This window comes from Symphalangus syndactylus, chromosome 5 (genome assembly GCF_028878055.3).
Source record: "Symphalangus syndactylus isolate Jambi chromosome 5, NHGRI_mSymSyn1-v2.1_pri, whole genome shotgun sequence".
Classification (NCBI taxonomy): Eukaryota; Metazoa; Chordata; class Mammalia; order Primates; family Hylobatidae; genus Symphalangus; species Symphalangus syndactylus.
The window spans coordinates 76,366,026-76,380,464 of record NC_072427.2 but is presented as its reverse complement, the minus strand read 5'-3'; the positions used below and the strand labels follow the sequence as shown (position 1 = coordinate 76,380,464).

The 14,439-nt window shown below is 35.5% G+C and overlaps 1 protein-coding gene across 1 annotated transcript in view; it reads left to right on the top strand.

Annotated features, from left to right (window-relative positions):
* LOC129483182 (uncharacterized) overlaps positions 1-14,439 on the top strand; it is a 48,576-nt gene that overhangs the window by 373 nt on the left and 33,764 nt on the right. The window contains exons 2-4 of the mRNA XM_063640384.1: positions 272-327; positions 1,936-2,070; positions 8,148-8,265. Coding sequence (XP_063496454.1) covers positions 2,000-2,070; positions 8,148-8,265 — 189 coding nt within the window. The 5' untranslated portion in view covers positions 272-327; positions 1,936-1,999. The remainder of the gene's footprint in view (positions 1-271; positions 328-1,935; positions 2,071-8,147; positions 8,266-14,439) is intronic.

Genomic DNA, 14,439 nt, shown 5'->3' with positions numbered 1-14,439 from the left:
AATTAGAAGGCTGAAAAGAATCCTTGGAAACATTAGTTTAATTTGATAGCTAAGAAACTGAGGACAAGATACTTATTCTTTGTAACATATTTTCTAAAGTCATTTCATTGTCTCACCAAGAAGTACTTGCATAAAGCCAGTTCGATTCTAGCATCTGTTGAATATTTAAGGTTGAGTAAAGTGGGTGAGTTTAACAGATATTTTCCCTTGTTTCTTTTAGGCGAATGTGCATTGGGAAAGTCGACATTAATCAACTCATTATTCCTCACAGATTTGTATTCTGCAGAGTATCCAGGTCCTTCTCACAGAATTAAAAAGACTGTACAGGTATGGATATTAGTATTGTTAATTGATGATAAGTTGGAATAATATTAATACACACAAAGCACATGTTGTAACTTTTATTATGCTTCCTTAGAGGTAAGATGCAAACTTGCCCTTAGCGAGTGTAAGATGGTAAATATGACTTCATCAAGTTAAAAAAAAAAGGAGAAGAAGTACAGTTAATCAGAAGAATTATCTTGACTAGAACTTTCCAAATTTGTCCTAAGGACTCTCCTAGAGATGACACTGTGACATAGTAACCAATTCCCCTGGAGTTGTGCTATCTAGTATGACAGTCATTTGCCATATGTATAAATCAGTTAAAATTAATTAAATTAAAAATGCAATTTCTCATTTGCTCCAGATACATTTCAAGTGCTCAACAGCCACATGTGGCAAGTGGCTGCCATTTTGTGCAGCACATATATGAAGATTTTTATCATTGCAGAAAATTGCGTTGGATGATGTAGAGAAAACATGATTTATAGAAAAGCTATTGTTATTTAAATACAGTGTTCTATATTAGTCAGTGGGATAATACCATATCATAGTTAAATGGCAATAGCAATTCTGTAAGACTCCCAAGGTATATATGATCTAATTTACTGCTTCTCAGTCTTTGCTATGCATTCCAATCCTGGGTATCCTGTTAAATTTACTTCTTCTAGTAGGTCTGAGATGGGCTGTATTTCTACATTTCTAACAAGATCCCAGGTGATACTGATGCTGCTGGATGGTAGATCACACTTTATAGAGCAAGGGGCTAGACTCTAGATGTGCACTTCTTATTAAATGGTACAGCAGCCTGTAGCCACTTCTCATCTTAGCAAAGGTCACCTAACTTCAAGTAACATGACTTGGGTTCGTATACGAACTTTGCCACTTATTTGATAAAGTTGTTTAACTTCTTTAAACCCATTTACTTTTCTATAAAATGGAGATAATGCCTATCATAAAATTGTTTTTAAGACATACTCTAAAATAATGTAGCTAGATAGAAGAATTCTCAGTATTGTAAGAAATTTAAAACTGTTTGCTTTAATTTTATCCATTTGTATAAATTCTATCTCAATCCTAGTTTAAACCTGATATTTAGACCTTCAGTTTTTCCATAAGTCCTAAGTGAAGAAAACAACTATGAAATTTTAGTCTGAAGTAATTATCTTAGTATTTTATAAATAATATTTTTATTTTTGTTTGAATTCACATTGTTTTTGAGGTATTTTTCTGTCAACTATTAAAACTCCTAAGTTCATCATGAAGTTTTTATATTATTTAATCTCTCATTTGAAATTTAAAACTGAATATAATTGTTTTCATATTATGAAGTGTGCTATTAATACACTTAGTGCAAATAATATGCTAATAATTTAGCTGTGTTTCAACAATAAATAGTTTATTTTCTTTCATTTGGAACGTTTTGAAGTAATGAATAAAGATTTATTCAACATAATTTATATTTTTGAATCTTTATATAGAATAACTGGACATATCTTCCACTGGTAAATTCATTTTGCCTATTTGAAAATATCGATTATTGTCCATTAACAGTCATCAGTTAATTCATATGTAGAATTGCAACTTAATTGTTTGTTTATTTGCATTCTATAGCTGGCAGCCTGTTATCGATTACATTGATAGTAAATTTGAGGACTACCTAAATGCAGAATCATGCATGAACAGACATCAGATGCCTGATAACAGGGTGCAGTGTTGTTTATCCTTCATTGCTTCTTCAGGACATCGGTCAGTACCTTGATGCTTCTGATTCCTTTTTGTTGTTGTTGCTTACTGTTACCTGTATGTGCATATTTTAGTAATCTTTAAGTTTGTGAAGTACATACAGCTATACCCATTATGAAGTACCAAATTTCATGTAGAAATGTCTTAGTTGAAAAGCCTTTTTAAGTCCTGTATAAGCTAAGTGATTTTACTCCTTAGTTCTTTATTCATAAGGATTTTCCCTGCTTCGTGGAACTAAACAGTGTTGCCACCGTGGTTTGAGGTCTCAATGTGGCAAATTTAGCTTTCATGTTGACCACTCTGCTACTAATTGAACGACCAAATGAAGAGAAGTAGCCATACCAGTTAGACCTACTCAGAATCAAAGACGCTATTTATTATAAGTCTCGTAAGAGATGGTTATCAAAAGCACTTGCATGCCAGTGTTTTCTTGTGCCATTTCTTTCTACAATAAATCTATTTGGCTTCTGTTTCACCTTAGCTGTCATAGACATGTTGTTTAGGTATCATATTGTCATTACTAACTTTTTGTTTATTAGGGCATAAGACCTAAGAATCTAGACATTAATCTGATGTGATTGTTCTGTTATAGTTAGCCTGTACTCCCTTTTTTTGTTCTTTGTACTTCCCCTTTATTTTGAGTACATATATGTGTCATTGACAACTGCAGATTTTTCCAGTTATTCTTCCTCAGTCTTTTCCTTTGGGTAAGTAACTCAGCATACATAATTCAGCCACCTGATAATTGTAACTCCACCATCTCTCCACTGAAAGAACTGTAGTAGCATCGGGCTAAACAGCATTAAGTTATCTAACACTCACATTACAGTAGTAGTGTAAACCAATTCCTTCAAGTATACCTTTCTCTTCTATTTTTGGCTTCTCGCTCTCTTTTTTTTTTTTTTTTTTTTTTTTTGTAGATGGGTCAATGCCCATTATCACTCTAGATGGATAAGGGAGCCTTAATTATATACTTACATGTTTGCACTGTCAGATTGGAGTGGATAAAAATGTTTCTTCTTTTATGTTTAATACTCTGTATTTATTTATTTATTTATTCTTTTTGCTGTGCCCTAGACCATTACATGACTGAAGACTCCCACCTTCAGGCAGGATTGCGTAGTACGTGTTTGTAACTACTTCACATTGCCTTTTGTTGAGGTAATTTCAGTTTTTATTATTATTATTATACTTTAAGTTCTAGGGTACATGTGCACAACGTGCAGGTTTGTTACATATGTATACATGTGCCGTGTTGGTTTGCTGCACCCATTAACTCGTCATTTACATTAGGTATTTCTCCTAATGCTATCCCTCCCCCATCCCCGCACCCCACGACAGGCCCCGATGTGTGATGTTCCCCACCCTCTGTCGAAGTGTTCTCATTATTCAATTCCCACCTATGAGTGAGAACATGCGGTGTTTGGTTTTCTGTCCTTGTGATAGTTTGCTCGGAATGATGGTTTCCAGCTTCATCCATGTCCCTACAAGGGACATCAGCTCATCCTTTTTTATGGCTGCATAGTATTCCATGGTGTATATGTGCCACATTTTCTTAATCCAGTCTATCATTTAACGGTGTTCTCAGTTTACATATTTAAATCACTAAACTGACTCTTTGACTTAAAAGGCTCAAAAAAAGTAATCTCAAAAATACAGCACACTGTATAACCTTTTATGAGTATTTATGTAGCTTCTTGAATTTATATTTTTAAATCTTTCTCATTTAACTTGTCAGGGCCTTTTCCTGAAAGCCAGCTGAGTGAAATCTTAACCTGCAGGTAAGTCAATAAAATTTGTCAGCTTATAACCAATTTTATTATTTTAGATCTGGACTGTCTCCAAGTTTAGTAATTCTCATGAAATCACATTCCTCCCATCCCTTTGGGGAAAATTTTATTTCTTAAAATCGCATGGGAAATGAGAGCTTTTTTAAAAGAAAAAAAAAATTATATTCAAATGATATCTAGTGGCTTTGCACCACTTCTTATTTGTCACAAGGGGTAAGATGTTTAAAATTGCTTTATCTTATATATAAAATGTACTTTTGAATAATTTCTCAGTTTTAACTATTTTTAGAAATGGAGCAAAGTTTTGCCCATTGGTACATGATATTGTGGATTAAGTGAAAGAATATGAGGCCGGGTGTGGTGGCTCACGCCTGTAATCCCAGCACTTTGGGAGGCTGAGGCAGGCGGATCACCTGAGGTCGAGAGTTCGAGACCAGACTGACCAACATGGAGAAATCCTGTGTCTACTAAAAATACAAAATTAGCCTGCCGTGGTGGCACATGTCTGTAATCCGAGCTACTAGGGAGGCTGAGTCAGGACAATCGCTTGAACCTGGGAGGCGGAGGTTGCGGTGACCCAAGATCACACCATTGCACTCCAGCCTGGGCAACAAGAGTGAAACTCCTCCTCCTCAAAAAAAAGAATATGACACAGAATTTTATGTATAGAGTTCCAGATACCCTGCTCACTACAGACTGAAATTCCATGCAGTCTAATACATTAATCAGAGCCTTTCCATCTTGTCTGGGTAGTCCCTAGGTTCCCTTTTTAGAGAGATTTGTTTTTAGAGTAATTATAAATTGGTCCAACAGTGTACTTTCAGTGCCTCCTACCTCCCTCTACAAAGTATGAACTGCATGCATGGCTAATTTATTATTTCAGTTATTATTCCTTCATGTGCATTGTTCCCTATTGTGTAACTATTATTAAAGTAAAAAACTGACTTGGAACATGAATTTTAAAATAGTGTTTTATCCTTCAAGTATTAATTACCGCTTTTAGAAAAATTGGTATCATCCAGTGAGTTTTATACAGGATTTTTTTCCCTTAGAAATACATACATACATACATACATACATACAAAAAAATTTATCATTTACCCTGTAGTTGTTTATTATGCTGTAGACTTTGAGGTTAAATAGTCTTTTCTCTTTAGTGTGGGTTTATCTTCTAGAAATGATAAAGGATTTTCTATTGCTTAGAAACAAGGTTTAAAAACTAAATTTGTTGATGAAAAGACCAGCCAATATAAAACTAAATGGAAAGAAGAAAAAAATTCAACCAGAATGTAATATACATGTTAACTAAATGTTTTTTGTTGCTGACGTTTTGTAGGCTTCTGAAATTTAATGAGACTTTTACAAGGTTTACCTTTTCACCCTAAAGTTTAATATTTAAACTGACTTCAATGTTTGTTTTTCCCTTTGATTATATTTAAGAAGTTGACTTCTCTAATTTCCTTATCATGTTTATTTTTAAATATCTTTCTCTTTAAAAGTTGGGATATTATAATAAGTATTCAGCAAGCATTGATTTGCATTTAAATAGAAAATCTTGTTATTTGGATTTTAATACTTTATATTAAGTGCCTTTAAGATTTATTAAAATTTTAGATTAACTGAACTCTACTTTTTTGTCACTGGATTAATAAGCAGGCTTGTATCTGACATAATAGCTTAATAAAGCAGTGGCAATTTAAATTAGTCATGAGTATAAATTGAAAAACCATAATTTAGAAATCTGAGATTGAATAATTCATGTCATTTCTATTTAGTGTTTTATATAATGATTAATAAAAAGAAGCAAAACTTAATTTTTTTTTCAAAGATGGATAGGTTCAGGCCAGATGCAGTGGCTTATGCCTGTAATCCCAGCAGTTTGGGGACCAAGGCAGGAGGATTGCTTGAGGCCTCAGACTAGGCAACATAGTGACATCCTGTCTCTACAAAAAATAAAAAAATTAGTTGGGGCTGGGCGCAGTGGCTCACACCTGTAATCCTAGCACTTTGGAAGGCTGAGGCAGGGGAATCACCTGAGGTCAGGAGTTCAAGATCAGCCTGGCCAACATGGTGAAACCTTGTCTCTACTAAAAATACAAAAATTAGCTGGGCGTGGTGGCGGATGCCTGTAATCCCAGCTACTTGGGAGGCTGAGGCAGGAGAATCGCTTGAACTCGGGAGGCAGAGGTTACCGTGAGCCAAGATTGTGCCACTGCACTCCAGACTGGGCAATAAGAGTGAAACTCAAAAAAAAAACAAATTAGTTGAGCATGGAGGCACACTCCTGTTGTCCTAGCTACTTAGGAGTCAAAAGTGGAAGAATTGGAGGCTATGGTGAGCTATGACTACACCACTGCACTCCAGCCTGGGTGACAGAGCCAGACCCTGTCAAAAAAGTAAATAGAAATGGATAGGTGCGTTTAGTTAACACTAGTGAGGCAAGAACACAGTTTACAGATAATATAAAGTGTTATTCCATCCACACACTCTTTTTCATTGTGCTCCCTATTCTCTGAATGCCAATGTCAAATTTCAAGGGATTTAAGACAAGGAGAATTAGAATAGGCAACTATCTTAATTCTCCATGTTTGCTTTCTCCCCCTCACTGTCTCTTTCTGCCTGTCAGCCTTACTACCACAGTGAAGTACATACAGTAATCTTTGTTAGTAAAAAGACTGGACTATCTTATTAGTCTTAGGACTCTGATCCCCCCAATTTTAATATATATGTTTCTCTTTCTTCATTTTAAAATGTCAGTCAATTCAATTATTAGTATTAGTCAATACAGTTAATAACAGAATGAGACCTTTATTTCATTTTCTCATGTTTTTATAAAAATTAAGGAATACCACTTTAGAATGGTAGTCCTTTTCAAAATATTTCCAGTGTCTTCATTTATTCTTGTGAAACATAAAATTTTAGTCCACAGTGTATTCTAGATTTGAGGACTTTGGTTCTCATTTAGAATTGCTAAAGGACATAAGGAAAATCACAACAGCTTACTTTTTTCTCAGCAAATATTTGAGCACCTTCACGAGTGTTAGATACCGTGCTAGGTCCTGAGGATACAGATGAATGAGACAAGGCTCTCGCTGCAAAGAGTATTTCAGTGAGAAGATGGGAGAAACAAATACAGATGCTCCTTGACTTGGGACAGGGTTACATTAACCCATCGTAAGTTGAAGATACGTTTGATACACCTTGCCTACTAAACATGATAGCGTAGCCTACGGTTGGACAAATCATCTAACATAAAGCCTATTTTGTGATAATGTTTTGAATAGCTAATGTAATTTATTGAATACTATATTGAAAGTAAAAAACAGAATGGTTGTATGGTTTCTATTCAATGCGTATTGCTTGCATACTATCAAAAATCTGAAAAATTGTTAAGTGCAATCATAGTGAGGAAGCATCTGTATGCAGGCAGGCAGTTACTGTACAGCACATTAAGCGTTGTGATCACATAGAAATATGCCTAGTCTTAGGTTCAAGGATTCTCAGTGGAAATTGGATCATAAACCGGTGTCCTGAGGATGAATAGGAATTAGCCAGGCCAAGGAGAAGCAGGATGATAATGGAGGGTGTTCCAGCCAAGGTGGTAGCCTGTGGCCAGATGTCAAAGTATGGTGCTTTCAAGGAATTGTAAGAAGTTCAAAAAGGTTGGCACATTGGAAGTAGGAGGCAAAGGAAAGGCTAGGAATGCTAAGAGATGAGGTCAGCTGGAGAATCTATGTCTTCACAAGCCTCGTAGGCCATACTAGTTAAGGCATCTGGTCTTTAATAAGATTTTTGGTCAGGGCATAACTTAATAAGATTTGGATTTAGAAAGACCACTCTGACTTCAGTATGGATGGTTTGTATTACAGTTATTCATTCCAAAGTTCTTGGTGGCCTAGACTAAAGTAATGGAAATGGAGATATACATACATATATATACATCTATACACATACTATATATATGGGAAGACGATTAGAGGAGGGGAGGAATCCTAGGTTTCACACTTGAGTAATTAGGTAGACTGTAGTGCCATTCACTGAGATAGGAAGCATAGAAGAGAGAAAATGAGGTTCAGATGAGCTTTTGATTTTAAGGAGCCCATGGAACACCCAGGTAGCATATCCACTGGGTAAACACAAATCTGGAACGTAACAGTGAGATATGGGCTGTGTATGAAGATTTGAGAGTCATTTGACCAATTGAAGATAATTGAAATCTAATTGGGGATGTGAAGAATCTTCTTCTCCCAAACTGATCAATTCAGTCATATTAAATATTGTGTGTTTCAGACTTAAACCATTGGATATTGAGTTTATGAAGCGTTTGCATGTAAAAGTGAATATCATCCCACTTATTGCCAAAGCAGACACACTCACACCAGAGGAATGCCAACAGTTTAAAAAACAGGTGAGCAGGATGTGTTAACTCAGGTTTCTTATACCATTCTCATAATTTGCAGTTTTTACTATTTTTAGTATAATGTGTTGCAGTCCATTCCTCTTACTGCTTTACTGTATTGTCATTTATGCTGAATTAAAAATAACTCTTGAATCTTCTGCTTTAGTTTTCCCCTCAAAGCTCTTACCCATTATCACAGTATCCTTATCCTTTGTCAGTTTTTAAATATGGTTGTTTTGTGTTTTTTTTTTTCTTTTTTTTTGAGACGGAGTCTCGCTCTGTTGCCCAGGTTGGAGTGCAGTGGTGTGATCTTGGCTCACTGCAAGCTCTGCCTGCCGGGTTCACACCATTCTCCTGCCTCAGCCTCCCAAGTAGCTGGGACTTACAGGCACCTGCCACCATGCCCGGCTAATTTTTTGTATTTTTAGTAGAGACGGGGTTCCACCGTTTTAGCCAGGATGGTCTCGATCTCCTGACCTCGTGATCCACCTGCCTTGGCCTCCCAAAGTGCTGGGATTACAGGCCTGAGCCACCGCGCCCAGCCTTAAGTGTTCTTTAATAACACCCCCACACAGACAATTTCTCCCCATACTTTTTAGAATTATTTTCTTAAAATGAATTCCCAGGAAGTGGATTATTCTTTCAAAGGCTGTGATTATTTTTATGGATCTTTATCTCCCCCACTCCCCATTTTGTCATGGTGCTTCCCCACTAAAACAAATTCATTTTATAAAGCGTACATCTATTTCACTGTGACTTTGCCAGCATTGTTTGTTATTTTTACTTTGAAAACCTTTTGGGAATGAAGTGGTACCTAATCATTTCTTTATCTTTTCCTTTTATTTTCCAGAAAGGATGAACATTTTAAAAACAAAGTTTTCTTTTCCCCGTTTTGTAAACACTTGTTCAAATCCTTTGTCTTTTTGACCAGTAGTACTTGGTATTGCCCGTATTTATTGATACGGGTTCTTTTTATTCTGGGTATTTAGTTCTCTCTCATTTTCACTGTATTTTTTATATTTTTTCTTTTGCTGCTTATATCCTATTGTTGTTTTCAGTGCACTTTATAGGATATTTATAGTTTAAGTTATTGTTCAAACGCATGACCCTAAAATTAAGTCTCATGCTGTATGACTGAGCTAGCTGGAAGATCGCTAAACTGTTTCTCTAGACTCATGTCTAGTTGTCTCAATAATATTGAGTTATACAGTCACACATATTTCTAATTTAATTGTGTTTGATTCATTATATATTACATTTTATGAAATGTAGGGTCAATTCTGGAACCTTTCTCTCTTCCAGTAGTCTTTATTTTTGGCCAGTAGTATATTGTTTAAACCACAGCAACTTTGTATAATATTTAAAAATAGATTGTAATTATCTCTATTGTCCATATAGTACTGTTGTAACAAAATATTTTGTTTTTCACCTTTTTCAATATGAATTTCAGAATACCTTGAAACCTGTTATTAAAAGCCTGTTAAAATTTGTTTTGAAGTTATGCTAAATTCATATAAATTTTCAGAATGTTTGAGTACGTTTTTACTGTATCTAGCATTTTTCTGTTTTACACTTACCCATTTCTATTTTTAGTTTGTAATGTGTTAAGTTTCAAATACTATCATGTAATACATTTCTCTTCTTTTATTATATATTTCAATTTGGATTTTTACTGATAAAAGTAAAAAAGATGAGTATGAAGTGACCTCTTCTTTCAAATTGGTCACATTCTGGTGATTGTACTCAGGTCATTTAATATACAACCTCTGACTAAAACCACTGGTTTTAGAGCCAGCTCCTATTATTCGTTTTTCTCATCATGTATTTTCACCTCATTTATTCTGTTTTATTTTGTTTTTTTTTAATATATATATGTAGGTACATACCCTTATTGTAAAATATATGTGGTTCTATTTTTTTTCAGTGACAATTTTATTTCTGTTTGCTTCTATCTAGTATAGTAACCATGTAACACAATTTGTTCAGGGTCCTTTTATAGCTACTGGGAACCTTTGCCATGAAAATTGCACCAAAATATAAGTATAGGCAGGGAAGCTAGTTTTAGGTATATTCGCCATTGGTTCGTTATGGGCCCAAGGAAGGATAGGGAGTTGGAAATTATTTGGATGTCTATATTCTGTTTAGAATTTGGAGTGATTTTGGACATGATAATTTAATTTGAACTAGATCCTTCCTGATGTTATTATTAAGTTGTCTCCTTTAGTTTTCTGCATTCTCCTTATTAATTCTTGATTTCTAGGGTGTGTTTTCTCCCTGTGTCCTTCCCTAATCTTGTAACTGTTGCTCCTCAGTTTGTGTGTATGCACATGTACACGCAAGGATTTTTCTGATGAATGTGCAGGGAGCAGTGGTGTACTTAGTTTTACTTTACTTTTGCCAGATTCTACTAAAAATTTTAGGTGAGTTTAGCCCTGTTTATTCAACTAAATAAGACACTTGGGGATTTATATCTAAGGGAAAAATCTCAGTCATTGTAAATAAACGACCTAAAGTCATTATTGTGGAAATCAATCAGAGAAATTCGTTTCTGGAGTTCTACATCTTTTTTGGAACTCTTTTGGTATGATAGCTATATGACTTTAACACTTCTGAAGTAATTGGATTTGGTGTTTATATATCAACTTTACAGTTTAGGAAAAAAAGACCAGCATAGTACTTTGATTTTAGATTATAATTTTGCATCATTAAAAAACAGTAAAGGATCTGGAACAAGGGGCCTTATAGGAATCTAAGAAGCATGTAATAAACATAAGACTAATGTACTAATTATTAATGTACTAATTATGTATGGTGCTCTTTGGCTGCTTCTTCCATTTTACATAATGAAAGAAATCCAAGAACATAAAATTAAAATATATGAATTTCCAGAAACAGATGATGAAGGAGAAAATAAACTTGTTAAAAAGTTAAAAGTAGGTTCATCCCTGTACATACACTAAAGTAATTTGAGACCTTAAAAACATACTACAACATCCACAGGAAAGATCAAAATTATCAGTGTTTTAAGTAGTTGGCTTACAAAATGCCTAGGGAGATTTAATGTTGAATTCAACTTTATAGTTAACTTTGAAGATTAGCTAGTATATATAATAAGGAATTGTATAAACTACTGAGGTGAATAACACAATCCTTATTTCAAATTGTTTTTAATTAACTGGCTTTCATATTATTTAATTTTTTCCCTCCTAAAAAATAAGTGATGAGAAAGGAAAGGAGAGAATTCCTTCTGTTATGTTTTAATTGCCAGACAAAAATGTATTTCTTTTGTCTTTATAAAAACCAACCAAAATTACAGCTAGATAGGAGGAATAAGTTCTGGCATTCTGTAGCTTTGTAGGGTGGCTGTAGTTAACAGTAATTTAGTCTGTATTTTCAAATAGCTAGAGCAGAGGATTATGAATGTTCCCAATACTGAAAAATAAGTGTGAGTTGATAAATGTGCGAATTACTCTAATTTGATCATTACATATTTGTATACAGGTATCAGAATACCATACTGTACCCCACAAATATGTACAATTATGTTTCAATTAAAAATAATAAAAACCAACCAAAAATTTACATCAAAATAATTTTCTGTAGTTTAATTTATCATGGTTTTCTAAGTGCTTTGGCCCTAAAAATGGTATACTGAATAATGGCATTATGTAGGCAAATACCTTGGAATAATGAAATGCTTATACCTCGCCAGTGAAGAATTTCTACAGTTGTATAAAATGGCTGGTTATATATTTCCGGGAGCCACAGAATTGTGAAGGGCTATTCATGGATGAATACAAATCCAGTCACCTGGATTTGAAGTTCATAGTTAGAGCTTAGCAAATATACTATTCCCTGCTTTAGGTACTGTTATAGTTGGTTCATGATTAAGTAGGCAGGCTAGTCATTAGCCTCCTTTTTTTTTATTACCAATTGATTTTCTATATATACGTGTATATACACATATGTATGTGTGTGTGTGCGTGTATATATATATGTGTATCTGTATACACACACACACACATATATATATATTTTTTTTTTGGAGACGGAGTCTTGCTCTGTCGCCCAGGCTGGAGTGAAGTGGCACATCTCGGCTCACTGTAAGCTCTGCCTCCCGGGTTCACGCCAGTCTCCTGCCTCAGCCTCCCGAGTAGCTGGGACTACAGGCGCCCGCCGCCACGCCCAGCTAATTTTTTGTATGTTTAGTAGAAACGGGGTTTCACCATGTTAGCCAGGATGGTCTCGGTCTCCTGACTTCGTGATCCACCCACCTCGGCCTCCCAAAGTGCTGGAATTACAGGCGTGAGCCACCACGCTCAGCCAATGCTAATATATTTTTTACCTTTTTCCTCCCAACTATGGGACAACTTTCTGTAGTGATTTTTAGTAAATAATTTGCCTAGTATATTCTTGAATATTCTTAACTTTAAAGAGGAAATTTGACAGGGCGTGGTGGCACATGCCTGTAATCCCAGCACTTTGAGAGGACAAGGCGGGCGGATCACGAGGTCAAGAGATTGAGACCATCCTGGCTAACACAGCGAAACCCCGTCTCTACTAAAAATACAAAAAATTAGCCGGGCTTGGCGGCGTGTGCCTGTAGTCCCAGCTGCTGGGGAGGCTGAAGCAGGAGAATGGCGTGAACCTGGGAGGCGGATCTTGCAGTGAGCTGAGATCACGCCACTGCACTCCAGCCTGGGCGACAGAGCGAGACTCCGTCTCAAAAAAAAAAAGAGAGAAAATGTAATTTTATTTATTGTTTACCTTTTCGGTAATATCATGTGATGTCATTTTACTAAATATTTGTTAAGTGGCCTGTAAAAACTAATGCAGAAACTATCAAAAGTTTCTATCAAATTTTTTTTTGGCTAATCTGTTGAGTAATGTAACTTTTTTTATTCTTGAATTTGTGGGGACTACAGAGATGTATTTGAAGAAGAATACTTTGTTTTATAGTACCGTTTACCTCTTGCTGTGGTTATAGTAAGTAGTATGGTACGCATACTCTATTGATATAGCCTAGATTTCAAGGATGGTATTGATTTCAGGTTCTTATAGTCTCATTTTCCTCTTAAGTATATTCATATTTTTCAAACTTGTATCCTACTAAGTCTGGTAAGTATGTGTTAAGTCCTAAAGTTGTAGTATAGGTTGAACATTTTTTTTTTTTTTTTGAGATGGAGTCTCGCTCTGTCACCCAGGCTGGAGTGCAGTGGCATGATCTCAGCTCACTGCAACCTCTGCCTCCCGAGTTCAAATGATACTTCTGCCTCAGCCTCCTGAGTAGCTGGGACTATAGGCACGCACCACCACACCTGGCTAATTTTGGTATTTTTATTAGAGACAAGGTTTCACCATATTGGCCAGGCTGGTCTCAAACTCCTGACCTTACGATCTGCCCGCCTCAGCCTCCCAAAGTGCTGGGATTACAGGCGTGAGCCACCGCACTCCGCCTAGGTTGAACATTCTTAAAGAGAAAATTCAAAATGTGAATTGCTCCAAAATCTAAAACGTTTTGAGCACTGACGTGCCGCTCAAAGGAAACGCTTACTGGAGCATTTTGAATTTTGGATTTTGGGATTAAGAATGCTCAACCAGTAAGTGTAACACGGATATTCCAGAATTCCAAAAAAGTTCGAAACACTTCTGGTCCCAAGCATTTCAAATAAGAGATACTCAACTTGCCCCACCCAGGTTGGCATCCCTGCCTCATCATTAAGTCTATTTCGGTTTTCTTATTTGAAAACATTCCTAAAATTCAGGGGTTCTTTACCTGGGGCCCAAAGTTTGCTCCCAGGGAATCTAATAAACCTCCTGGAATCAAACATTTTGGAGAGAAGCCAGTCACTTTTATCGGAATGTCAGATGGGTCATGGATCCTCAAGAATTATTTTAAAAATGTATAAGCCCAGTTAAAACATTCACAGTCTCCTTTCCTCAGTGCAAAAGTCGCCCTTTTTGACATCGCATATTTAGAGTAAAAAAATTTCATTAGTAAGAGATCCTCTTTACTAATTTTGTAAGGAGTTTTTTGTTTCTTAACTTGCTATCTTAAATTATTAAGCGTTAAGTAAGGAGTTTTAAATACCAATAAAATCTTAGTTATAACACCAAACCTCAGAAGTCCTTCCTCTTGGCAATAGGTTTATTGTATTTGTTTAATCTGATATTTAATCTTCT